The 25,676-nt window shown below is 40.7% G+C and overlaps 1 protein-coding gene across 12 annotated transcripts in view; it reads left to right on the forward strand.

Moving 5' to 3' along the window:
* ankhd1 (ankyrin repeat and KH domain containing 1) overlaps positions 1-25,676 on the forward strand; it is a 199,595-nt gene that overhangs the window by 104,154 nt on the left and 69,765 nt on the right. For all 12 annotated transcript variants that reach the window (XM_078550823.1, XM_078550826.1, XM_078550827.1 and 9 more), the window contains 7 exons: positions 44-281; positions 1,317-1,508; positions 2,651-2,760; positions 3,077-3,164; positions 10,694-10,821; positions 10,951-11,094; positions 23,810-23,912. In XM_078550823.1, the coding sequence (XP_078406949.1) occupies positions 44-281; positions 1,317-1,508; positions 2,651-2,760; positions 3,077-3,164; positions 10,694-10,821; positions 10,951-11,094; positions 23,810-23,912 (1,003 nt within the window). The remainder of the gene's footprint in view (positions 1-43; positions 282-1,316; positions 1,509-2,650; positions 2,761-3,076; positions 3,165-10,693; positions 10,822-10,950; positions 11,095-23,809; positions 23,913-25,676) is intronic.

Raw genomic sequence — 25,676 nt, forward strand, 5'->3', positions numbered from 1 at the left:
ATTCTAACATATTAAGATGCTGATAATTGTCTTTATTGAATAGGACGGCCATGTTGAAGTAGCTCGGCTCCTTTTAGACAGTGGTGCACAAGTAAACATGCCAGCTGATTCTTTTGAGTCTCCATTGACTCTTGCTGCTTGTGGTGGTCACGTGGAGTTAGCAGCTTTGCTCATAGAAAGAGGAGCAAACCTAGAAGAAGTAAATGATGAAGGCTATACACCATTAATGGAAGCTTCACGAGAAGGTCATGAGGAAATGGTAGCTTTGCTGCTTGCTCAGGGTATGATATGTCCCTTGTATTCAATTTTACATAGAACAAGGAGTTGTTGACATGGCATTGGAACTGTTGACTGTTTACTGACTATATTGTATGAATATAGCTGTCTAGATTTAAGTTTCATTATTTTGATCTTAGATTTAGGATTATCTTTGGATTGTTTGACAGAGTACTACAGTTGAATAAATTAGGCTTCTGGGGTTCTTTTAGATTCAAAGAGACACAGGCTTACCTATTCTCCATCAACATCCCACCATTCTTCTCTTCTCAGAAGATAGAAAATTACAATCAGCAATGGCTGCTGTGCTATTGTAGAAACAGAGTGGCCACAAGGTCCTGCATTGTAGCTTATGGCTGATTGAGGTGTCCCTTGCCTGTTTATCTTGATGGCTTCAGAGAGATGACTCAGTTGAAACAAGATCAGCTGAGACTATTTTAAATGAGAAATTTTCACCATCTGGCTCAAAATCAAGAGCTGCTAATAAAATTGAACATCTTCAGACAATTCACAAAACAATTATATTTGAATTCAATGGCTTTACCTTTCCCTCCATATCTGGTATAATGTTTATTCTGGTTCCCTTGTATAATAAGCTTAATAATTTTCTGTGAATGAAGATGGTTTTTAACTATATAGATACTGTTGTGGAAAGTAAGAAACATCTGACTTAGTCCCATGTGTGGCATGGCAAGAAAGAATATTGCTCTATTGAAATAAACAAAAATGCTTTGTATTTGTCTTATCTTTTGTTTTCCCCACCGAGTTATTCTCTGAAATGGTCACCAGCGACAGCCACACTTCAAGTGGGTTGATACCAATGATAAAGCATTGCAATGGGATCCCTTGGGCCATGTCAACAACTTGGTTGTACAGCTAATTTTTATTTAGTGTTGTGCAATTTTAATGTTTAGTGTATTGAGCTCCATAATAAAGTCGCCAAACAAAAGCTATTGCCATACCAGTAATACATAACTCAAATCGTTGGAGCTTAGTTGAGCAAACTCTTAATTATAAATTGCTGCCTGGATTTCTTGTAGGAGCCAATATAAATGCACAGACAGAAGAAACCCAAGAGACGGCCCTGACTCTAGCTTGCTGTGGAGGCTTCTTGGAAGTTGCAGATTTTTTAATAAAGGCAGGAGCTGACATTGAATTGGGTTGCTCTACGCCATTGATGGAGGCTGCGCAAGAAGGTCATCTTGAATTGGTCAAATATTTACTTGCAGCAGGTGTGTTCCTGATTTTATAGTGGTTATTTGCCCAGAGTCTTAATATCTCAAATAAGGTTTTACTATTTCACTTTGCAATCCAGAAGAATTGTATAACAGCTTAGAAGTGTGAAAGTATTATGTCAATGCAGCATTCAACTTTGTAATGTCATAAGCAGTATGATGCATCCTTGTCTCTCCACATAAGTTGCACATAGTAAGTTGCACAATACATCCTGATATTATGGAGTAATGTTATTTGCTAAATCAAATAACAGTTTTTAAAAAATTCAATTCCGTTTCAATATGTGAATAATCTCATGATACGGGATCCTTTAATGGTAAAGATTGATTAATTAGTACTTTTAGTCTCTCCACCTGTGCTGTAAGCAATCCACAAAAGAATGTAGTGCATGGGTAAACACTTAAAGTGATTGCCATTAATGCAGAAAAAGTATAAGCATGCTTTTTAATTTTTCCTGCTTTTTTCTTTTTATTTTTTGTGCTTACTTTGGCAATCTTTTTGGTTTTGGATTTGTTTTCCTTTTGTCAAAAAAGTAAGAGTTGGAACATATTTTAACTTTACAGTTCTGATGAGATAAATATAATGTTTAATCCAAACACATAAATACTTTAATGCGGGCACTGATTTTGGTAATTGTAAGTGCTGGATTCACAGATGAACAAAAATTCCTTGCAGTAAATTAATTATCTTTTCATTACTTTGGAAGAAGCTCAATTGCCTCACTCACTAAAAAATGAGTGCATTTAACATGTCGAAAGAATGCATTTTAGTTATTGTTGGTGCTAATCAACTCTGAAAATTTATTAGAGGGAAAATGGACGAAGAACCATCAATTTCAAGTGTAAGGCCTTGAGTGTAGCATTTGAAGGTCTGTCAGATGTCAAATCTCATTTGTGGAACCAAAGCCTTGCATCGGAGATAGAAATTGCATCCTACATTTATAAATGTTTCACTTAACTACTGCTAAAATTATTTTCTACATTATAGTAATTTTCCATTAAAAGCGTGTTACATTTCTAAATGAAGTGATAAATGTGTTTACTGGATAGCGTTACCAAATGTTTTTATACATACAAAATGTGTTTAGCATCGCTTTTCTGTTATATTTGAGATGCTAAAGAATTCTTGTCTTTATTAGGAGCAAATGTGCATGCCACTACAGCTACAGGAGATACAGCTTTAACATATGCCTGTGAAAATGGGCATACTGATGTTGCTGATGTTCTTTTACAAGCAGGAGCTGATTTGGTAAGAATTTCTACATTCTGTGACAATGTAGTACATCAATAGGGATATGCCAGTGTGATAGTTTGGTTGACTACAATTGAATATATGAATTTAAATCTTAGCAAAGATTTTAAATATATTTCAAATAAAATATTTTTATTACCAGGTTAAATTACAAATGTAATAGGATCTACATAGTAGTGTGTAAGATTTTTAATGGTGGAATTTTGAAGTTTACCTTTTGAAATAGCGTGTAGCCTAAAATTAAAATTCTAGTTTTTGAACCTTTTTCATTAGATTCCAAAACCACTTTCATGAGGTTTCTTCCTCTCTTTAGGAGCATGAATCTGAAGGTGGGAGGACACCTTTGATGAAAGCTGCAAGAGCTGGCCATTTGTGTACAGTACAGTTCCTCATCAGTAAAGGTAAGCCTTCATGTTTATTCTGCAGGATGTTCTGAACTTTTCCTCTTGGGGAAAGGCTAATTTTACTAAGATGAGATACGATTTAGCCCAAATGGACTGGGAGCAGCTACTTGCAGATAAAACTGTCAGAGCAGTGGGAGGCATTCAAGGAGGAAATAGTGAAAGTACACGGCAAATATGTTCCTGTAAAGACAAAGGTGGGGGGGGAAAACCAAGTCTGGAGCACCCTGGATGTCATGGGACATAACGGTTAGGATTAAGAAAAAAAGAGAAGCTTATGGCAGATACCGAGGGCTCAATACGGCAGAGTCTCTAGAGGAGTTTAAAAAGTACGGGGGGAGCTTAAAAAAAGTGATTAGGAAAGCTAAGAGAGTGCATGAGAAAGCACTTGTGTGTAGAATAAAGGAAGACCCAAAGTGGTTTTTTAAATATATAAAGAGCAAGAGAATAATTAGGGAAAGAGTAGGGCCAATTAGGGACCATTGAGGTAATGTGTGTGTGTGTGTGGATCCAGAGGATGTAGGCACAGCCCTCAATGAATACTTGCATCGGTCTTCACAATGGAAAAGGACAATACAGATATAGACATCAGGGTGGAGGACTGTAAAATTTCCTCTAATCTTAACATAGAGAGAGGACCGACTAGTGGGTTTAGCAGCCTTAAAAGTGGATAAATCTGCATCAGATCAGATGAGATGTATCCCAGGCTGTTGAGGGAGGCAAGGGAAGAGATATCAGAGGCCCTGGCAGTAATTTTCAAATCCTCTGGCCACAGGTGAGGTGCCAGAGGACTGGAGGACTGCTAACATTGTCCCATTATTAAAAAAAGGAGGAAGGGATAGACCAGGAGATTACAGGCCAGTCAGTCTAACCTCGGTGGTGGATAAGTTACCAGAAATAATTCTGAGGGGCTGAATATATCTGCCCTTGGAGAGACACAGATTAATCAGGGATAGTCAGCATGGATTTGTTAAGGGAAGGTAATGTTTGACAAATTTGATCACATTTTTTGAGGAGGTAACCAGGAGTGTTGATGAGGGTAATGCATTTGATGTGGCCGACATGGACTTTAGCAAGGCTTTTGATAAGGTCCCTCATCGCAGACTGGTCAAGAAAGTAGGAGCCCATGGGATCCAAGGCAAAGTGGCAGGAAGCAGAGGGTGATGGTAGAGGGATGTTTTTGTGACTAAGTCTGTTTCCAGTGGGGTTCCGCAGGGCTCGGTGCTGGGGTCCTTACTGTTTGTGGTGTGCATAAATGATTTGGGCTTAAATATATGATTTAACTATAATATATATGATGAAACTAAAATTGGTAGGGTGGTAATTAGTGAGGAGGATAGCCGTAAACTGCAAGAGGATATCAATGGACTGGTCAGGTGGGCGGAGCAGTGGCAGATAGAATTCAACCCAGAAAAACATGAGGTAATGCACTTGGGCAGGACTAACAAGGCTAGGGATTACACTATGAATGAATGGTAGGACCTTGGAAAGTACTGATGATTAGAGGGACCTTGATATGCACATCCACAGAACCCTGAAGGTAGCAGGGCAGGTGGATAAGGCGCTTAAGGAGGCATATGGGATACTTGCCTTTATTAGCCGAGGTGTAGGATACAAGGGCAGGGAAGTTATGCTGGAACTGTATAAAATGCTGATTAGGCCACAACTAGAGTATTGCTTGCGGTTCTGGTCACCACATTATAGGAAGGATGTGAGTGCGCTGGAGAGGGTGCAGAGGAGATTTATCAGGATGCTGCCTGGACTGGAGGGTCTGAACTATGAGGAAAGATTGGATAGGCTGGGGTTGATTTCCTTGGAGCAGTGAAGGTTGAAAGGAGACCTGGTAGAGGTATATAAGATTGAGGGGCATAGATAGGGCGGAAAGGAAAGCACTTTTTCCACTAGTAGAGGGGCCAGTAACCAGGGGGCATAACTTAAGGTAAGAGGTAGAAGGCTAAGAGGGGAGTTGAAGAGAAATGTTTTCACCAAGAGGGTGGTGGGAATATGGAACTCACTGGCTGAAAGGGTGGTTGGGTCAGAAACACTCGTAACGTTTAAGAAGTATTTAGATATTCACTATATTAAACAGCTCACTGGAGGAGGAGCCTTCACAAATATCCTCATCCTCAATGATGGAGGAGCCCAGCATATCAGTGCAAAAGATAAGGCTGAAGCATTTGCTGCAATCTTCAACCGGAGGTGCGAATGGATGATCCATCTCAGCCTCCTCCGGAGGTCCCCAGCATCACAGATGCCAGTCTTCAGCCAATTTGATTCACTCCATGTGATATCAAGAAATGGCTGAAGGTACTGGACGCTGCAAAGGCTATGGCCCCTGATAATATTCTGGCAATAGTACTGAAGACTTGGTGTCCAGAACTTGCTGCACTCCTAGCCAAGCTGTTCCAGTACAGCTACAACACTGGCATCTACCTGGCTATGTGGAAAATTGCCCAGGTATGTCCTGTACTCAAAAAGCAGGACAAATCCAACCCGGTCAATTACTGCCCCATCATTCTACTCTTGATCATCAGTAAAGTAATGGAAGGGGTCATCAACAGTGCTGTCACTTGCTTAGCAATAACCTGTTCACTGACCCCCAGTTTGGGTTCTGCCAGGGCCACCAGGCTCCTGACCTCATTACAGCCTTGGTTCAAATATGGACAAAAGAGCTGAACTCCCGAGGTGAGGTGAGAGTGACTGCCCTTGACATCAAGGCTGCATTTGACCGAGTATGGCATCAAGGAGCCTGAGTGAAACTGGAGTCAATGGGAATCGGGGAAAACTCTCCAGTGGTTGGAGTCATACATAGCACAAAGGAAGTTTGTTGTGGTTGTTGGTCAGTCATTTCAGCTCCAGGACATCACTACAGGAGTTCCTCAGGATAATGTCCTTGGCCCAACCTTCTTCACCTGCTTCATCAATGATCTTCCTTGCATCATAAAGGTCAGAAGTGGGAATGTTCGCTGATGATTGCACAACGTTCACCATTTGCAACGACTCGGATACTGAAGCAGTCCATGTCCAAATGCAGCAAGGCCTGGACAATATCCAGGCTTGGGCTGACAAGTGACGTTCGCCAGGCAATGACCATCTCCAACAAGAGAGAATCCAACTATCACCTCTTGATGTTCAATGTCATTACCATCACTGAATCCATCACTATCAACATCCTGGGAGGGGGGTTACCACTGACCAGAAATTGAACTGGACTAGCCACATAAATACTGTGTTTAAAAGAGTAGGCCAGAGGCTAGGAATTGTGCGACGAGTAGCCCACCTCCTGACTCCCCAAAGCCTGTCCACCATCCACAAGGCACAAGTCAGGAATGTGATGGGATACTCCCCACTTGCCTGGATGAGTGCAGTTCCCACAACACTCAAGAAGCTTGACACCATCCAGGACAAAGCAGCCTGCTTGATTGGCACCACATCCACAAACATTCACTCCCTCCACCGCCGACGCACAGTAGCGGTGTGTACTGTCTACAAGATGCATTGCAGGAATTCACTAATGCTTCTTCGACAGCACCTTCCAAACCCACAACCACTACCATCTAGAAGGACAAGGGCAGCAGATCGATGGGAACACCACCCAAGTTCCCCTCCAAGTCACTCACCATCCTGACTTGGAAATATTTTGCCATTTCTTCACTGTCGCTGGGTCAAAATCCTGGAATTCCCTTCTTAACAGCACTGTGGGTGTACCTATACCACATGGACTGCAGCAATTCCAGAAGGCAGCTCACCATCACCTTCTCAAGGGCAACTAGGGATGGGCAATAAATGCTAGCCCAGCCAGCGAAGCCCACATCCCTTGAATTAATTTTTTAAAAATGCACTTGTGTTGTCATAGCCTCTAGGGCTGTGGGCCAATTGCTGGAAAATGGGATTAGTGTAGTCAGATCTGTGTTTTCTGGCGCGGACACAATGAGCCTGAATAGCGGCCTCCTGTGCCGTAAACGTCTATAAAACTGTATAAACCTGAAATTTAAACTTTGTAATCTATCATAATATGCAGTTTTTGCCTGTCCGCCTTTTGCCGAGTTGATTTAGTGGACGAAGCCTGGTACGCGTGAAGGACTGGAGTGCACAAGGCATATATTGTATTAATTGGGGGGAGGGTTCACAGAACAGTTAAATTCAGGCATTGTAAAATACCCCGTTATATTATTTGTTTTGAATAATTTTGTCTGGCTGGCTGGATTAACACTTGGCATTTGATAGGCCTAGGAGGCCTCAAACATGGGCCCCAAGTCACTACCAAAGCCCCTGTAGGCAGTGAAAGCCAGAGCCCACATAATGTGACTCCCTCATCTGATTTTCTCCACTCCGTGCCCCCTTTCCTCACCCGCTCTACTCCACCCCACCACTACCTCCCATGGATGGGGAGACATTTCAACTTCTTGTGAAGAATGTAGGCAGAGAGATCAAAGTATGAGGAGTAGGGCTTGAAACTGTGTCTCTAAAAATGCTCTTTGATTTCCCCCACCTCAATAAAAAGAGCCATCATTTTCTGAGAGTTTCACAGAGTAGTTGCTGCTTTGAGGCATAGCTACTGTGATGTGGTGCCGATTGAAGCATGTGAGGCATGTGCAGCAGTTGGCGGTGGGGGAGGGGTAGTTGGCATAGGTGGAGATAATGAACAGCAGAAGATAAGTCCAACAGCGAAGTTACCCTGGCTGGAAGGATATGGTGGGTCGGTTGGAAGAGAGTTAGAATGGCATTGGAGGGACAGTTGGCTGGCGGAAATGCAGTGGTTGGTGAAAGAAAACTGCGAACAGTAAGGGGAGCCCAACAACAAAGTTGTGGGTGGCAGCTTAGGAGGGATGGCTGGTGGGAGAGGGTTTTGGGTTGGGGGAAGTGGTGGAGGGAAAAAAGCAATGCAAGGTAAGGGGAGCTTTACAAAGTTGCTCTGGCTGAAGAAATGGGGACCAGGGTGGGCAGCATGGAATGGTGTTGGACAGAATGGGAAAGGTTGGATAAGGTAATGGAATGGGGGATAGGATGACATAGGAAGAAAAGGTGGGATGAGGATGATATGAGAGGGATGAAAGGAATGGGATTGGTATGGCATACAAATTGGATTTAAAGACATACTGTTCCAATAAAGATACCAATGACATTGGAAATGTTTTATCGGTTACTCCTTGTACTGTTGTAAAAGAAATTAATGGGCTGAGTGAGATTTCTTCTCCACTGGTGAGGGAAGTACAAGATCGGACATGCCAATTTTTTCTGGATGACCTTTTCATTTTTGATCGCAACTGAGACACTGGAATGGACATGTTTTAGCAATAAAATTACTCAGATGTTAGAAGTAGGCTATTTGTGTAATAACCTGATTTGGTGCAATTTAAAACCCATGTATTAAGCAACAAGCCCATCTATTTGGGCATATATTGTTGCTGGAGCACAGCGTACTGATAAAGCACTGGTAATCTGGGTCTGGGGAATTAAAGATCTTGGATGAATTTTAAATCCAGAATACACTACTGTAAAGGGTTCTTTGGAGCTGGAGGTAGCAAAGTGCTGCAGAAGAGACTTTCAATGGAATACATCTTTTTGGAGTCAACTTGATTCTGATACTCTGATAACTTCTATCTGAACCATTTTGAATTCTTCAAGACATTTATTCTTATTGATGAACATGTATTGGAAATGAGCAGAATAATGCGGGTTATCTGAAAAGTGGAGCTGCCTGATGAAGATTGCAAAGCAAATGTGCTTCCACTCCCAGTTCAAGGTAACCAGAACTGGCTGTTCCAAGAGGTTCTGTATATACCTGTGAAGGATAAGAGGTAGAATTATTGTCCCAGAAACTGTACTACGATTCTCACTTGACTTAACTCTGCTTCCCCAGAGGTATGGGATCTTGAAATGTAATACAGCAAGTGAAATCGTAAGCAGATTATCCAGGCTTTAGGGAAACCTGTAATCCAACTTTCTTTTAATAGTACTCAAAAAAAAAAAGGGTAGCTTCTGCCTCCTTATTGCTGAGATGGTCAGTATTTAATGTTCTGAGATCCTTTTAATTCCTGACTGAAATTCATTTTGTTAATGTGGGGTTACATTTGTCCATCTTCCTGTCCCTTGAATACCAGAAATATTAAGCAGATTTTTTGTAAAGCATCTTTCTTTTTTAAAACAGTGATTTAAATCCGTAAAACATTAAGGAAATCCTATGAGAATCACAGCTGAAACGTAGTGGTCATGAAACACTTTATGGTCCCTGGTTGCTAACACTGCTAGATTTGACAAGTATATTCAATTTGGTTGACATCCTTGAAACAGCTGTTGTAAAGATCATAAAGTAATAATTAGGAGTAGGCCATTCAGCCCATTGGACCTAACCTGCCATTCAGTAAGATCATGGCTGATCTGATTGTAACCTTAACTTCACTTTCCTGCCTGCCCCGATAATACTTGACTCCCTTGTTGATCAAAAGTCTGTCTAACTCTGTCTTGAATATATTCAATGACCCAATCCTCCACTGCACTCCTGGGAAGAAAATTCCAAAGATTAACGACCGTGAGAGAAGAAATTTTGCCTCCTCCCCATCTTAAATGGGAGACGCCTTATTTTTAAACTCTGCCCCCTAGTTCTAGATTCCTCCAGAAGGGGAAATGTTTCAATAAGATCACCTCTCATTCTTCTAAATTGAGTGTAGGCCCAACATGCTCAACCCTTCCTCATAAGACAACCTCACCATCCCAGGAATCAGCCTAGCGAACATTCTTTGAACTGTTCCCAATGCAAGTATACCCCTCCTTAAGTAAGGAGACCAACTGTACCCAGTACTCTGATTTCATCAATACCCTGTACAGTTGTGGCAAGATTTCCTACTTTCATACTCCACCCCTCTTGCAATAAAGGCCAACATTTCATTTGTTTTCCTAATTATTTGCTGTACCTACGTGCTAACTTTTTGTGATTCATATACAAGGGCATCCAGATCCCTCTGCACTGCAGCATTCTGTAGAGTCTCTCCATTAAAAAAAATATTCTGCTTTTCTATTCTTCCTGTCAAAGTGGACAGTCTTTGTCAAATTTTTGCCCACTTACTTAACCTATCTATATCTCTTTGCAGACTCTTTGTATCCTCCTCACAATTTGCTTTCCATCCTATCTTTGGATTGTCAGAAAATGTAGCTACAATACAGTCAGTGCCTTCATCCAAGTCATTAATATAGATTGGGAATAGTTGAGGCCCCAGCACTGATCCCTGTGGCATTCCTCTAGTCAAGTTTGCCAAGTTGAAAATGACCCATTTATTGCAACTCCGTTTTCTGTTAGCTAGACAATCCTCTATCCATGCTAATGTATCACTCCCAACACCATGAGACTTACCTTGTGCGGTATCCTTTTATGTGGCATCTTATCAAATGCCTTTTGGAAACCCAAATACACTAAATCTACTGATTTTCACCCCCACCCCCCCCCTCCTTATCCATCCTGCTTGTTACATCTTCAAAAACAGATTGCGCATAGAGTCCACACCAACCAGGTTTTAACTTTGTCTTTTCAGGAGCGAATGTAAACAGGGCTACAGCTAACAATGATCATACAGTGGTCTCATTAGCATGTGCTGGAGGGCACCTTGCTGTTGTTGAGCTCCTTTTGGCACATGGGGCAGATCCTACACATCGATTAAAGGTATTTAAAATCTGCTTTACAAGATCCATTTTTATAAAACCAAACTGTACAGTGATTTGATGTAGAAAAATCCTTACACAAAATTCCTTTTATGAAAAAGGAGAGTTGTTTTATCTTTGTGTTTCTTAGGATGGTTCCACTATGCTCATAGAAGCTGCTAAAGGGGGGCATACAAATGTGGTTTCGTACTTGTTAGACTATCCAAACAACATCCTGCCTGTACCAGGATCAGATGTGGCTCAGCTTACACCACCTTCACATGACCAGTCTCAGGTGAGTTTGCCAATTATTTTCAACTTGCTGCACCTCACTAAAATGTAAACCACTAACTTTTAGTCAGACCAATGTGAAAGCTGGCTATCTGCTTTTTAAGCAGACACTAATAAAAATGCAAAATTGAAGCAAGAAAATTTAGTTCAACATTGTAATCTTGGGGTGTAATTAAGCCATTCTTAGCAAACTTTGATTTTTTTCTGATTATATCTGTTTCTGCACAAGCTTGCATTTCATTTTAACTTGTTATATGCTCTAAGCTACATTAACCTGCCCCATTTACAAAACTAAGCCCGCATAAATCAAAGTTGCACATGATTTGAAGTCTCAAATTACAATAGTCACACTTTGAACAAGACTAAAACTTTTACATCTCGCATGTTGTCAATTGCAGTTTTTAATATTGGCTATAGCCTACATTACTTTTGATTTGGAAAATTTAGAATTTCAACATTGAAAATTCTGTTGGGGGATATTGGTGTAAAGTCCCCCTAATAAACGTGGTTTCCAATAAAGTTGCAACCAGGACTAGTGATGTACCATAGCAGAATTTGAATTTATTGTTCAGCTCTTTTAATTTGAACGAGATCTGAACATAAGAGGTGAAAAATTGCTTTGGTCCAACCTTGTAACTGGTATGCACGCTCCTAAGGATTAGAAGACCAGTGCAGAAACAAAATGAGCTTCAGATTTGGCTTCATTGCTTCTGGAGTTTTGTTTGAAGTAGCAATTTCTGGTTGTTGGTTTTTAGTGATCTTTGTGGACTAACCTACCTAGGGGCGGTTGAAGCAGTCTCCCAAGGAGGTAGAAATGGAACTAAAAACACTGCCATCTTCTACAAGGCAAGAGCTATTTCAGGCCTGAAATTTCTTAAACTTTTCTGCGTAAAAGAGGGGTTATGCTGTCTTTTTCCCCCCAAGGATATTCGCATGCAATTGTTATGCTGAAATATTACTATGTTCAAAATTTCCTGATTGTTAGTATCATTTCCAAGATATGTCTGCTGAAAGCATGTGACTCATTTACAAAGCTCCATGGGAGAGACTAGCTCTCAGGAGTCTCCTGCTTTGCATGGATAATGTGCTAGAGTAGATTTGTGCCTAAAACTTTAGGTGTAGCAGGAAACCTAAGTCCAGTGTGATTTAAGCAATGGTCATCTTGGGAATATGTCCAAACTATTTAGCCTTATTTCTACAGTTTCACAGCAATATTTTTTCCTTCTCAATGTGGAGACTTGCAGTGACTAATTAACTAAGCTCTCTGAACTTGAGATTTTTTGCCTTCCTAATGCCCCAGGGAGCATGCAGGCATGTTGTATTAGGGCCTTTATGGAGGAACTGCACTTCATAAAAAGAAGCCATCTGTGTGAAATTCTGTAGGATGACATCAGGCCACAGTCTTAAGTCCTGCAGGATGTTATCTCTCAAGATGAAGGCCACCAAGATCCTGAGTTTCTACAGCTTGGGAATCTACTCAGCCATGGTGGAAATCAATGGGCTGTAAGGGACAGCATTTAGCAGGCAATGATGCCTTTTCCAAGGATCACCATAATTCATCCCCCGGGGCGTGTTTTATGCAAGCAATGAGAGAGGTTTATACAGTTCTACAGGCTTGCTGGCTTCCCCAGGGTGGCACATATAAATTCTGTGACTTAAATCGATACAAAGGGCTTTTAGCTTTCTAACGTGTAGCTTGCCTTTACCCGCCAAAGGATACCGCATGACAGTACGTGGAGGGATTCCTTTGAGCCTTATCATTTGGTGAGCATGGCCTGTTAAATGGTTGTATCCTAGGGGCCAAGGCCGGAGCTGCAGACAGTGTTCTGAGTGACACAGTGCAACAGAGGAATGTTACTTATGTGCTCTTGGTATCACCAGGCAGCTTTCAGTTACTTGGACAGGTCAAAGCATATCATGTAGTATGCACCAGAGAGAGTGGCAAAAACAATTGTGGCCTGCTATGTATAGCTTAGTTTCCATCTGTGAAAAGGCCTCTGCCTGGGTGTACCTGGCAAAAAACTATGGAATCAGTAGACTTTGAGTTACAAGTTCTGAAGCCAAGAAATGATAGATGCTTTAGACAAATGATGTTTTGAGGTGCAGGGTAGTCGGAAGGCAGCTCTCAGTAAAGGTATTCAACAACGCATTGTCTCCACCATCAGAACAAACCTTCATCATCTTCCTTGCCTCAGACAGCAAAGATTTTCAGAAGGTAATGCCCACCTAAGCACACAACAACTCGCCTGCCCTTTACACCCCCCCAAAAAGGCTGTTCCACTGATCCAGCAACTTTCATTGACTGAGTAAAAAATTTTGAACCAGCCATATGAATGATATTCAAAGTCGGGCTGTTACAATCCCAGCTGATGTTTAATACTGGACAAGTCAGATCCCAGAGTGAAACATGGGTTAAGAGATCCTAACTTTTTAAAGAAACTAGAGTAAAGTTACTGAACAAATTCACAGCAGGCTGTTGATTAACTTTTAATACAAAGAATAAAATATTAATTAAAACATAAAAGGTGAACTAAATTATACCAGACAAAAAGGTTGGAACGATCTCAATACAAACACAATTCAAATTCCCACCATTCCTCTACCCCAGCAATGTTTTTACAGACACACAAACCAGTGAGGAGTTACTGCTAGCTTGACACAAAGGCTTCTCGCTTGGGACTGGCACAGTTGCGAACTGTTTTCCTTTGGTGAATTCCTGAACATTCACTTGATGACTCTCTGATCCAACTCATCTCTCTCCCTGAGATACCCCAGAGACTGCACTCTTAACCTCACTGTTTCTCAACTGCAGAGCAAACAAATGAGTTTCCAGTAGCACCTCTGCTAAACTAATCACTTTACTGAGGCCCATAACTGATTATTCAGTTAACCTGCAAGGCTAGTAGGACAGTAGTTTTCTTCTCAACTTCAGATCCCTGTCTTCTCCCTCTGACACACACACTGAACTCCCTCTCTCAACTCCTGTCTTTTTTTGTCTGTGTTCTTGGATTACTGTCACTAGGCCCCAGTAAAGTTCTCCTGATTTTCTCTTATTTTTCCCCACTGAACTTTCAACCCTTTTTAACCCATCCCTTTAACTTAAGGGGTTGTAAAACCTCATTAAAAATGTGTATATATACGAACAGACACAAAAGACCTGACCTTTCAGTCTTAAGTCTATATCCAGACACCCAGGCACCAAGGTTCATAAACAAAACCTAAATGAAACTGCAACAATTTTTAAAATTCACCATAAAATTATACATCGTTCATAACAGGGACTGTGATCCCAAAGAGTAACTGACATTAGGATAGTCCAAGGGTGAGGGACTTGAGTTATGTAGAGAAACGGGAGAAGCTAGGATTTTTCACCTTGGACCAAAGCAGATTAAGAGGAGATATAAACAGTTTCGATAAGTAAGGTGAAACTGTTTTCAGCTGCAGAAGGTTCAGTAACCAGAAGACACAGATTTAAACTGGCAAAAAATGCAGAGATGATGTGAGGGAAACCATTTTTGTGTAGCGACTTATGACCTGGAAGGCACTGCCAGAGAGCATGGCACAAAGCGATGGAAGGTGTCATAGATATTGCTATCAAGTGGCACTTGCGCAACAATAACCTGCTTACAGACGCTCAGTTCGAGTTCTGCCAGGGCCATTCGATTCCTGACCTCATGACAGCCTTGGTCCAAACATGGACAAAAGAGCTGAACTCGAAATGAGATGAGTGACTGCCCTTGACATCAACACAGCATTTGACCGAGTGTGGCATCAAAGAGCCCTAGCAAAACTGAAGTCATTGGGAATTGGGGTGGGGTTTGGGGGTGGCGGGTTGTGGGGAGCTCTCCATTGGTTGGAGTCATAAGGAGCGCAAGGGAAGATGGTTGTGATTGTTGGAGCTCAATCACGTCGTGTGAAAGAATTAAAAATAAGCTCATTTAATCGTAATTTTCAAGAGAGAATTGGATAAATACTTGAAAGGGAAAAAAATCAGGGCTATGGGAAAAGAGAGGGTGTGGGACTAATTGGATAGCTCTACCAAAGTATTGTCAGGCTGTGTGACCACCTTCTGTACACCAGCCAGCATTTATTTCCCATCCCTAATTGCCCTTGTTCAGAGGCCATTTTTAAGAGCCAGTGTTGTTGCACATCAGAGATTGGACACCGAAGGCACCTCGCCACACATGTTTCCTGGTGTGTACTCATACTGCTAATGCCCTTTTAACATCTCTTAAAAGGTGCACCGTAACATCTGGGACCCATGACTTTGTAGTTCTCGGCTGCCTTCTACTCTGCCTCTGTGGAGGAGAGACCTCATGCTTTCCCCGCCAATATCTTTTCAGCCAGGATATGTCTGTCTGGTTTTGCTGGTGGCTAGTTGAGTCAAGTGACATGAATGCTGAAACAGAAGGGCTTCTGGAAGTCAAGACAGATGTATCCTTCGCAACCTCCTGGAACTCCACCTTGCCTGCATTCTGGCACTTTGGATGAGTAGTAATAGAAAAGCAAAACTTAGAAATATTCAAGCAACTGCAACACCCCCCAACCACCCCTGGATGCAGTCTCAATTAAAAAGGGGTGGAAGGTGAGGCTTGTGAAATGGCAAGGAGATATCATAGGTACTCACCATCACAGCAGCATGCTAAAGGTAAAAGACGTTGGTGAGAATAAAGGTCAGATCAAGGTAAGGAGCAAGGGTGGAAAATAGTCAAGGGACAAATGCACTTACAAAACAGAAATACAAAAGGACTTTTTTTCTTAAAAGCAAAAGGAACAATTACTTAAGATGGATCAAACTGCCTGATCACCCGAAGTAAAACAGTGGAATTGGAGGCAATAATCCATAGTGAAAGGAAGCAACTAAATATTGCAGATTATAGCAATTAGAAAAGGAGAGAAGGAAGGTTGGGGTAGCTGTACTAATTAGAGATAACAATGATAGTAGGAAAAAAGGACACTAAACACAACAAAACAAAAAGGGACATCGAGACAGGTTAGAAACCAAGTCCACGTGGATTGAAATAAAACAAAGATTCATCATGCCACTAGGGTGGAGGAAGAAATATTCAGGCAAGTATGTGAAATAAGTAGAGGACATAAAACTTCCAAAGATGATTATTCTAACTGGCAAGGAGAGGAAGCAGTGCAGGTAATGGAGTTTGTACAATGTGTTCAGGACTCTTACCAAGTCTGGGGGGAAAAAATCCCTATGAGAGTACTGCTGGATTAAATAATGGGAAATGAACTGGAAAAGATTAAGAAGGGCATAGAGTCTAGGGGAAATATATCCCATTTAAAGCAAGAACTACCCAGTAATGAAACATCATGGATGAATTAAAAAATGGTAAAATTGAAACTAAACAAAAAGACATACATTAAGTCCTTAGATAACAAGGGAGAGGATGACACCAGGGAATACAAAAAGATTAGGAAAGAAGTAAAAAAAAAATTACTAGGAAGGTAGAGAGAAGTGCGATTTTCAAGGAACTTAAAAAGAAATGGTAAAGTATCACATAAATACAGTACATAAATTGCAAAAATGAGGGATAGGGCCTGTTATGACCGATGCAGTTGTTAAAGCGGAGTTACTTTAAAAATCCCAGAGGGAAACTAAACAACTCTCATAACCAATAATTTTAAGTGTTATGTTTGAGATGCGACTCTAAACCCAGGAATCAGACCACTAGTTCTCGAGGTTTTACATTAAACTAAATGAAACATTTTATTAATTTACACAGGTTAAAATATATGTACACATGGCTACAAATTACTACTATCATAACTTCTAACACATTCCCAAAATAATCTCCATTAAGGCAACAGCAACCCATGGACTTAACCAAACACGAGGCAAAGCATTTTCACTGTGAGGTTCCTTTCACTGTGGAGCCAGTTGGAGGCTTGCAGCTGCCTTTTGATCTTACATTGCCTCTGCCTGCACACCCGTAAACTACTGAAGTTATACCTACCAGCCCCATTGAATGTTAATTCTCATTGTATCAACAACCTCTTTAAACTTTACCTTTTAACAATGAAACTCCCATTCATTGTACCAATTTTATTCGTAATATAAACATGTTACTTGGTAGCTGTTAGGTGTCAAGTTTTCACCCCACTTCTTGAATGCTCCATTCAAAAAATACAAATGCACGCTATGTCTCTTACATATCAAAACTAGTACATATCAAAATACCCAGACTAGCTGACTTTAATCTAATTAAGACATACCCGCAGACTAAACCTCTGTTTTGAAAGAAAAATATTTTCCAAAATATTATATACATTAATAGCTTCATGACAGGGCCACTGAGGGATACACAAACTCAGTCATGACAGTGAAAAGGCAGAAATATTAAATAATTACACTCAGTACTTAGGGAGACAGACATGGTAGATGCAGTGTTAGTGTTATGGTCTCCGTAGAGACTGATAACTTCTAAAAAGATATTTGAATTCTGGTGACCAACTGAGATCTCTCAACTAGATTTCAAGTTTGAAGACTTTTACTGTAATAATCAAACTAAAGGCAACATCAACTTAGCACTATTTTTGTAGGCAACTTATATTCTTAAACTGCAGAGAGATTTCCTCACTTAACTTTTAAAACGACCTAAATTCCCCCACCACGCTTATACTTTATACTGTCCCTTAAGTGGAAACTTTATTCTTCCAGACCTAGTCCAAAGCTATTCTCGGCTCCTGCTGCCCGTTTCCTTGTCTTTTCTCAGCTGGGTGACTTCTAATCCTAGAACTGACTTTCACTATGAGGGTTACACTGGAGATTCCTTCTCAAGCCCAATCGAAGTGAAGCTTCCAGCCTCCTTTAAATCCTAACAAACTCAGTCTCCCTAATTTGACTGCAAGCTCCCATCCATGTTCTGTGTGGTGAACAGTAAGGTCAGCATTTTCTTCGCTACAGGTACAGGATTGGCTGCCTCTATTTTCCTGCTCTCTCTCCGTTTCATGCAGACTGATTTGGGTCTTTGAGATTCAGTGATATCTTAAGGAATTCTGTAATCCGATACTACTGTGGCTTGCTCTGAACTTGTCCTCAAAGTCCATCGCTATGGCAACATGAATCGTGTGAGCCTTGTATCCAGGTAGAAATGCTAATGAGCTATTCTCTAGACCCCCCCCCCCCCCCCCCCCCCACCAAACTCCATTCTGCCTTGGAATTAAGTAGACAGTTTAAAGTATAACTGTTTATAAAACCTGACATTACCAGCACCCCCATGTGAGACTTGGAGACTAACCATCTACCCACAATCAGCACACATGCTCTCCCCATTATCCTTAGATGTGAACATCTAGCATCTTTTTCACGAAGGTTCTTGATTTGGGCCCTCTTGTCCCCTTAGCAACCAAGCCAGAGGCAGCTTGTGGGGAAGAACTCAAAGCAGGTCACATGACACCCTTCATTCTTCCGCTTAAAGTAAAGATCCAGTCTCAAAACCTAACAAATTTACAAACTTCGTATTTGTAACAGAAGTGATTAAAGATAACGTGAAGACACTTAAGGTAGAAAGGTGAAGGTAATTCATAAATTAATCAAGCCTCTGAATGGATTCCACCTGCACATATTAGAAGTTAGGATAAAGATAGAAGAGGTGATATTACATTAATAAAAGCCATTATAAAAGAATAATATCTGAAAACTAGCAGAGAGCTAGCGTGATTTCTATATTTAAACGGCAATAAGTCGAAGGAACTATAGACCAATTAGCTTAATGTCAGTCATAGAAAAATTCATGGAATCCTTCCTCAAAGATGTAATAGAAAAACATCCAGAACTGGAAATATAATCCAGAGTAGCAGATTTCAAAAGTGAATGTTGTGGTTGACCAACCTGATTGAAATGTTTTGAAGAAGTAACAGAAAGGATAGATAAGGTTATTGTAAACAAAACATATCTGGATTTGCAAAGGCCCTTTGACTGACTCATGACTGAGATCAGAACACATGGAGTCGGAACAAGCAGCTGAATGAATAATAAACTGGCTGTAAAATAGCAGTAGAGGTCAATAGCAGTTACTCAGATTGGTGTTCCGCAAGGATTAGTGCTGGGACCATTATTGTTCACCATTTCCGTAAATGTTTTGGAATCAGGAATACAATTTCAAAATTTGCAGATGATACAAAATTGGGGATTAATACAGAAAATTCAATAATGTAGACGTAGAGAAGATATTTCCACCAGAAATAAGGGCCATAAATATAAGAGAGCCACTAACTAATAAATCCAATAGGGAATTCAGAAGAAACATCTTTATCCAGAAAATGGTTAGAATGTGGAACTCGCTAAAACGAGGTGCATTGTATATATGGATTTAAGGAGAATCTAGATACTCACATGAGTGAGTATAGTGGAATGATGTATTGCTGCAGTTAGATGAAGGATGGAAGTTTATCTGGAACATGAACTTGTTGGGTCAAATGGCTTGGTTTGTGATGTAAGCAATATCTAATGCCAACTCAGTTGTTCAAAGGCCTTCTCATCATGGGGTGGGGGAATCAATGCCACTCCTCACCCCCCCAGCCCCTTTAGCCTAATGTCTTAAATTGTGCATCTACTTGTTCTGCAAAGAATAGACAGATTACAGGTGAGGCTTGCAGTTGATCATGAAGGATGTTATTAATGTGGTGATGTGCACGAGGTGAAGGTGTGGATTTTCTTGTATGATTAGGGAGCCGTATGGATATGCACTCTCAGGATTGGGTGATAGATGTAGCGAGTGTAATCAGCAGTGTCAATTGAGAGTTCTGCTTTGAGAGTTAGTGTGGTAATATCTGGGCTGGACAAAAAAATAAAGGGAACTTACCTTTCTAGCTTTGGCTAGGTCATTAAATTGCTTCCTGTACTTTCCTGTATTCTGGTACAAACAGATTGTTCAGTGCCTCTTCCTTCCAGGTTCCAGGACTGGCAGGAAATTTGGGCCATTATTTTGAAATTTGTTGTTTCTTCCCAACCCGCTTATTTAAAAAAAAACTTGCCCATTAGTGGATTCGTTAAAAGTATTCCAGGTAGTGAATTGTGGTCAAATGGGATGATAAATTGGAATTGAAATTAGTGAATTGATACTGAAATTAACCACCAGAGATTATGATGGTTAAATGGAATAGTTTTGATATCTGGTAATTAACAATGGTGAAGCGAAAGCTTAGAATTTCCTGGATGTCTAAAGATATGGATTTAAAATGAAATGATAAATTTCAGGCTCATATAGTTGAGAATCAAGTTGAATGCAGAAAGGAAATGAGAGGCAATGAGAGTGAGAGAGAATAGATTAGGGGTTATCATAAAAGGGAACATCTGAAGTCATAAACATATAAACAATAAATGGGTACTTAAAGGAAGAGCGGAACCAATTAGGGACCTGAAAGAAGAATGTTGAAGGTGTTGCTGAGATACTAATTGTACGCTTTGCATCTCACTTCAGTGGAGGTGAGAATACTATCAGTATCATGGTGGAGGAGGTGGTAATAGAGAAATTGGATAAATAAAGAGGTACTTAAAAAGTTGGCATTGCTCCAAGTAACAGAAAAGTCACCTGGTTCGAACAGAATGCTCCCTTTTTATCAACTTTTTGGTGCGATCATGGAGGCTTTGGCCACAATCTTCAAATTCTCTTTGGGTATGAGAGCGGTGTTAAAGGACTGTATGATTGTGAATGTTACACCCCTGTTCAAGAAAGGGTAGAGGGATAAACCCGGCAACTACAGGCCATTCAACCTAATGTCAGTGGTGGGAAACCTTTAGAGATAATAATCCAAAGCTAAATTGATTATCACATGGGAAAATAAACCTAATGATGGATTTGTTGAAGCCAAATGGTATGAGGGGAGAACTGGCTAAGGTTGATTAGGTAAATAGACTAAAACATTTGGTGGTAAATTAACAGTGGAAAGCCTTCAAACAATTTAAAATGTTCAACAAAAATACGTTCCATTGAAAAATAAAAACTCAGCAAGAAAAACCCATCTGTGGCTCACTCAGGAAATTAAGGATAGCACTCAAGTAGTTGAGGATAGACCCCACCCTCCACCCAACCTCCAACCCACTCCCCAAATCCTATCCACTTATCTTCTCCCTGGCCTGTCAATTTCCCTAGCCTTTTAAACTTTATGCTTTATGGCAGCAAGTGCTGTAAAAAAGCGGTCGTGACCTCCTTGAATTCGCTGGAGCTACACTTCGCTGGGGCTTGTGAGGAGCCTTTTGATGCAGGCCCCAAGCAGCTCCGGCGATTTGAAGTGTCAACGTAATTTTCAAGACCAGGTAAGTAGGTATTTATTTCTTCTGTATCCTGCAGGCCAGCACTTTCCGGTGCTAGTCGGAAGTTACAGCCCAATATGATTAAAACAAGTCAACGTGGTTTTACTTAAAGGGAAATCCTATTTGACAAATGTATTAGTTTTTGAGGATGTAACTAGTAGGGAAGATAAAGGAGAACAAGTAGATGTAGTATACTTGGATTTCTAAAAGACATTCAGTAACATGCCACGCAAAAGGTTATTGGCAAGATAAAGGCTCATGAGTTTGGGGTAATATGTTAGCATGGATTGGGGATTGGTTGATGGACAAGAAGCAAAGAGGAGGCCTTTTCAAGTTGGCAGACCCTGACGAGCGGATTGCCACATGGGTCAGTGTGAGTATCTCTTTGCTGATGATACAAAACCAGGTGGAAAGGTAAGCTGTGGGGAGAACACAGGCTGCAAGAAGTATAGGTTAAGGAGTGGGCGACAAGATGGCAGATGAAGTATAATGTAGGGAAGTGTAAGGTTAATCACTTTGGCCCTAAAAGAGTAGAAAAACAGAATATATTTTTAAAAGGCGTGAAACTTGATGCTCAGGGAGATTTGGGTATCCTCCAAACAAGGAACACAAAACTAGCATGCGGTTATAGCAATCAATTAGGAAGGCAAATGGCATCTTGGCCTTTATTGCAAGGAGATTGGAGTACAGAATACAGAAGCCTTGCTACAATTGTACAGGGCTTTGGTGAGACCACATCTGGAACACTGTGCAGTTTTGGTCTCTATTTATTAAAGGATATACTTGCATTGGAGGAGGTACAGTGAAGGTTCACTAAATTGGTCCCTGGGATGAGGCAATTGTCCGATGATGAGAGGCTGAGTAAATTGGGTCTACGTTCTCTGGAGTTTAGAAGAATGAGAGGCGATGTTGTTGAAGCATACAAGATCTGAACGGTTTTGATAGGTTAGAAGCTGAGAGATTGTCATCTGTTTGGGGAACCTACTCAAGATAAGGGGCTGACCATTTAGGACTGAGATGAGAAATAACTTCACTGAAAGGGTTGTGAATCTTTGGAATTCTCTACCCCAGAGGGTTGTGGATGCTCCATCAATGAATACAGTTAAGGCTGGGATAGACAGATATTTGATGTCTTGGGGAATTGAGGGATATGGGAGCAGGCAGAAAAGTGGAGTTGAAGCCAAGATCAGCCTTGATTGTATTGAATGGTGGAGCAGGCTTGACAGGCCGTATGGTCGTTTCTTGTGCTCAAATCACGCTTGGCTAAGATTGAGTTGTTTGAAGTAATGGAGAGCATTGATGGAGGTGTGTTGTCGATGTGTAAATGGAATTTCAGAAGGCATCTGATAAAATACCACATCTTTAACCTCTTGGCAAAATTGAAACCAATCAGATTAGAGGGCCAGAAAGCAAATAGTAGTGGTGAGCAGTTGTTTTTCAGACTGGAAGGAAGCGTGCTGGTGTCCCTCATTGGTCAGTTTTGGGATCACTGCATTTTTTGATATATATCAATTAATTGACTTGGGTATGCAGGATATAATTTTTAAAAATTGCAGATGAAATGGAATTTAGAAGTAACCTAAACAGTGTGGACAGTAACAGACTTGGGATGACATAGACTGGTGGCGGCAGACACCTGACGGATGCAATTTATTGTAGAGAAGTATGTAATAATTGAATTTGGTATGAAGAATGAGGAAAAGCATTATAATCTAAATGGTACAATTTTAAAGCAACAGGGAAACCTTGGAGTGTATGTACACAATTATAAGCGTAGGACAAGCTGAGAAGGCTGTTCAAAAAACATATGGGATCTTTGACTTTACAAATAGAGGCATAGAGTACAAAAGTGAAGGGGTCATGCTAAACGTTTTATAAATCACTGGTTTAGGCACCATCTGGAGTACTATGTCCAATTCCGAGCACCATACATTAGGAAGGACATCAGTGCCTTAGAGACAATGCAGAAGAGATTTACCGGAATGGTATTGGGGATGCAGGAGTTCAGTTATATTATCAAGAGACGAGAGAAGTGGGGTTGCCATCGTAGAGCAGGGAAGGTTAGGGAGATTTAATCAAGGTATTCAAAAGCATGAAGTGACAGAATGATCGGTAACCAGAGATCTCAGACTTAAGATGATTAGCAAAAGAACCAGAGGAGAGAGGAGGATTTTTTAACTTAGTAGTAATGACCTGGAATGTAGTGCCTGAAGGGTGTTGGAAGCAGACTTGATAGTAACTCAAAAGGAAATTAGATAAATAATTGAGGGGAAAAAATTTGCAGGCTAGGGAGAAGGCCAGACCTGTCATTTTATCAAAACTTACGTTTCGGCAAAGATTAGAATTTCACTTTAAATGAAAATTCTATCTGAAGTTAGGCATGACCTACAGACAGGAGTATAAGTTTGTGACTGTTGCTCTCTTAGCTTTCAATTGATTTTTTTTTCAGGTTCCCAGAGTACCAGTGCAAGCACTTGCAATGGTAGTTCCACCCCAGGAACCTGACCAGTCCCCAGCAAATGTTGGAGCTACGCTTTCTGTCATTAATAAAGGTGAGAGTTTTTTGTTTGTTCTATTGGTTGAGGGAGGTAGTTAATGTGCTTTCCTGTGGATTGTAAGTGTATAGTTTGCTTCCCAATTCCCATCCCTTAGGGGCCTGAGTCTCAAAGAAACCACACTGAAGGAAGCATGAAGGAACATGTAGGAAATAAAAAATTTGTATCTAACAACTCCATTTGTTTTTATAAATTAAGCACATGGTTTCATATGAGGCAAGTTTAGTTTTCAATTTGTCTTTTTTTGCATTATTTATTTAAGACTCATTATATGTAACTAAGAGTTTAAATACTATTTGTGTCCCTTGAAAGTAAGATTTTCTGCCTACTATAACAGTTTCATGGACTTTTCATCGTCACCTAGCTAACAGTAGGATTAACTGGTTTGGACAGATTTCATGTCTAATTCCTCAGGGTAGAGTGCTGGGGGGGTGAAAATTTTCATGGCTGTGGAGATCAGTGTTAGAAACTGCCAACTTGCCTTTTTGAGGTGAGGGAATAGGGAGTCATATATTTTGTTTGAGAATGGCATACCAGTGATATTTCAGTATGCCGTTATGATTTCTATTTACAAGAAGAGTTTCAATTGAGACCAGAAAGCTCTGGAGAATCTTAACGCTACTCCTCTCTCTCAAATGGTTCTTAGGGCCATCACAGCATGTATATTGGTGGCTTGGGAGATCCAAGGAGTAATCAAGATAGTGCTCTTGTGAGAAATATGTAGTGTAGTTTGTTGCTTCACATACAATCATAGAATGTTACAAAACTGAGAGAAAACATTAATATTACATTCCTAGATCATTGATGTTTTTGACCTAGTGCCTCATATAGTTTCCATGAGGAAACTGGAAGCTGTGGGAGTACATGGCTGTATCTTTAATTTTATCCAAGATTGTGCTCCAAGTCTAAGAATCATCATAAGGACAGTTAAGAGACTCACTGAAGTTCTTTCCCTAGTAAGAAGGAGTCAAATATAATCACTATCGCCTGTCTCATGCAGTGTTGCCATAAATGTTTCGTAAAGTGAGAGTGCCTTCGAGGCATTTCTGAAAGAATTAGTTTGCTTTTTATGATGATATCCTCTTGTGATGTTGGCGAATTTATCTGGGGATAAATGTGCTTTACTTAAACCATAGGTTAACCAGCACACTATATTTGGTGGATGTCTCTAAGAGTAGTATTATGACTTTGAGGCGTATGCCCCCTTTGCTCTTTGACGCAAATACAGGGCTGTGGTGGATGCCACCGTAGTCTGGACTATGTTGGGAAGGAGTGTTGAGTATTTGATCTCCATTTTTAATCTCAACATCCCATTGCTAGTAAAGCTAATGGATGTCGGAGGTGTGTCCAGAAAGTTTGTCGTCATGTTTTCAAGCCCCTGCATGTGTAAAAGAAGGGTTTCCTTTGGTCCACTTGAGAGATCCAGATCCCAAGGGGTGGATTTGTGGCATAAATGGTACATAATTGCATGAAGGAGTTTCTGGCCTGCATTCAGTGGTTTGGAGGTGGAGTCATCTTTATTGCAGACAGGGTCTCTGCCGAAACTGCTAAGTGAAGGCCTAGATTGAACAGTTGATGAGGAAGCCTAGTACATAGTCTTGGATTTAGATGTCTGCAACATCAATATGGTACGTATGTTACCAGCTGTCCTACATAGTTCCTTCCACACGCTAAAAGTAAGTAACTGTAGCTAAGGAGGAAACTGAAACCTCTCTATCTTCACTAACCTTACAATCCATTTGTTCAAACAGACTTTAATCG

The sequence above is a fragment of the Cetorhinus maximus genome, chromosome 10, assembly GCF_964194155.1.
Source record: "Cetorhinus maximus chromosome 10, sCetMax3.hap1.1, whole genome shotgun sequence".
Classification (NCBI taxonomy): domain Eukaryota; kingdom Metazoa; phylum Chordata; class Chondrichthyes; order Lamniformes; family Cetorhinidae; genus Cetorhinus; species Cetorhinus maximus.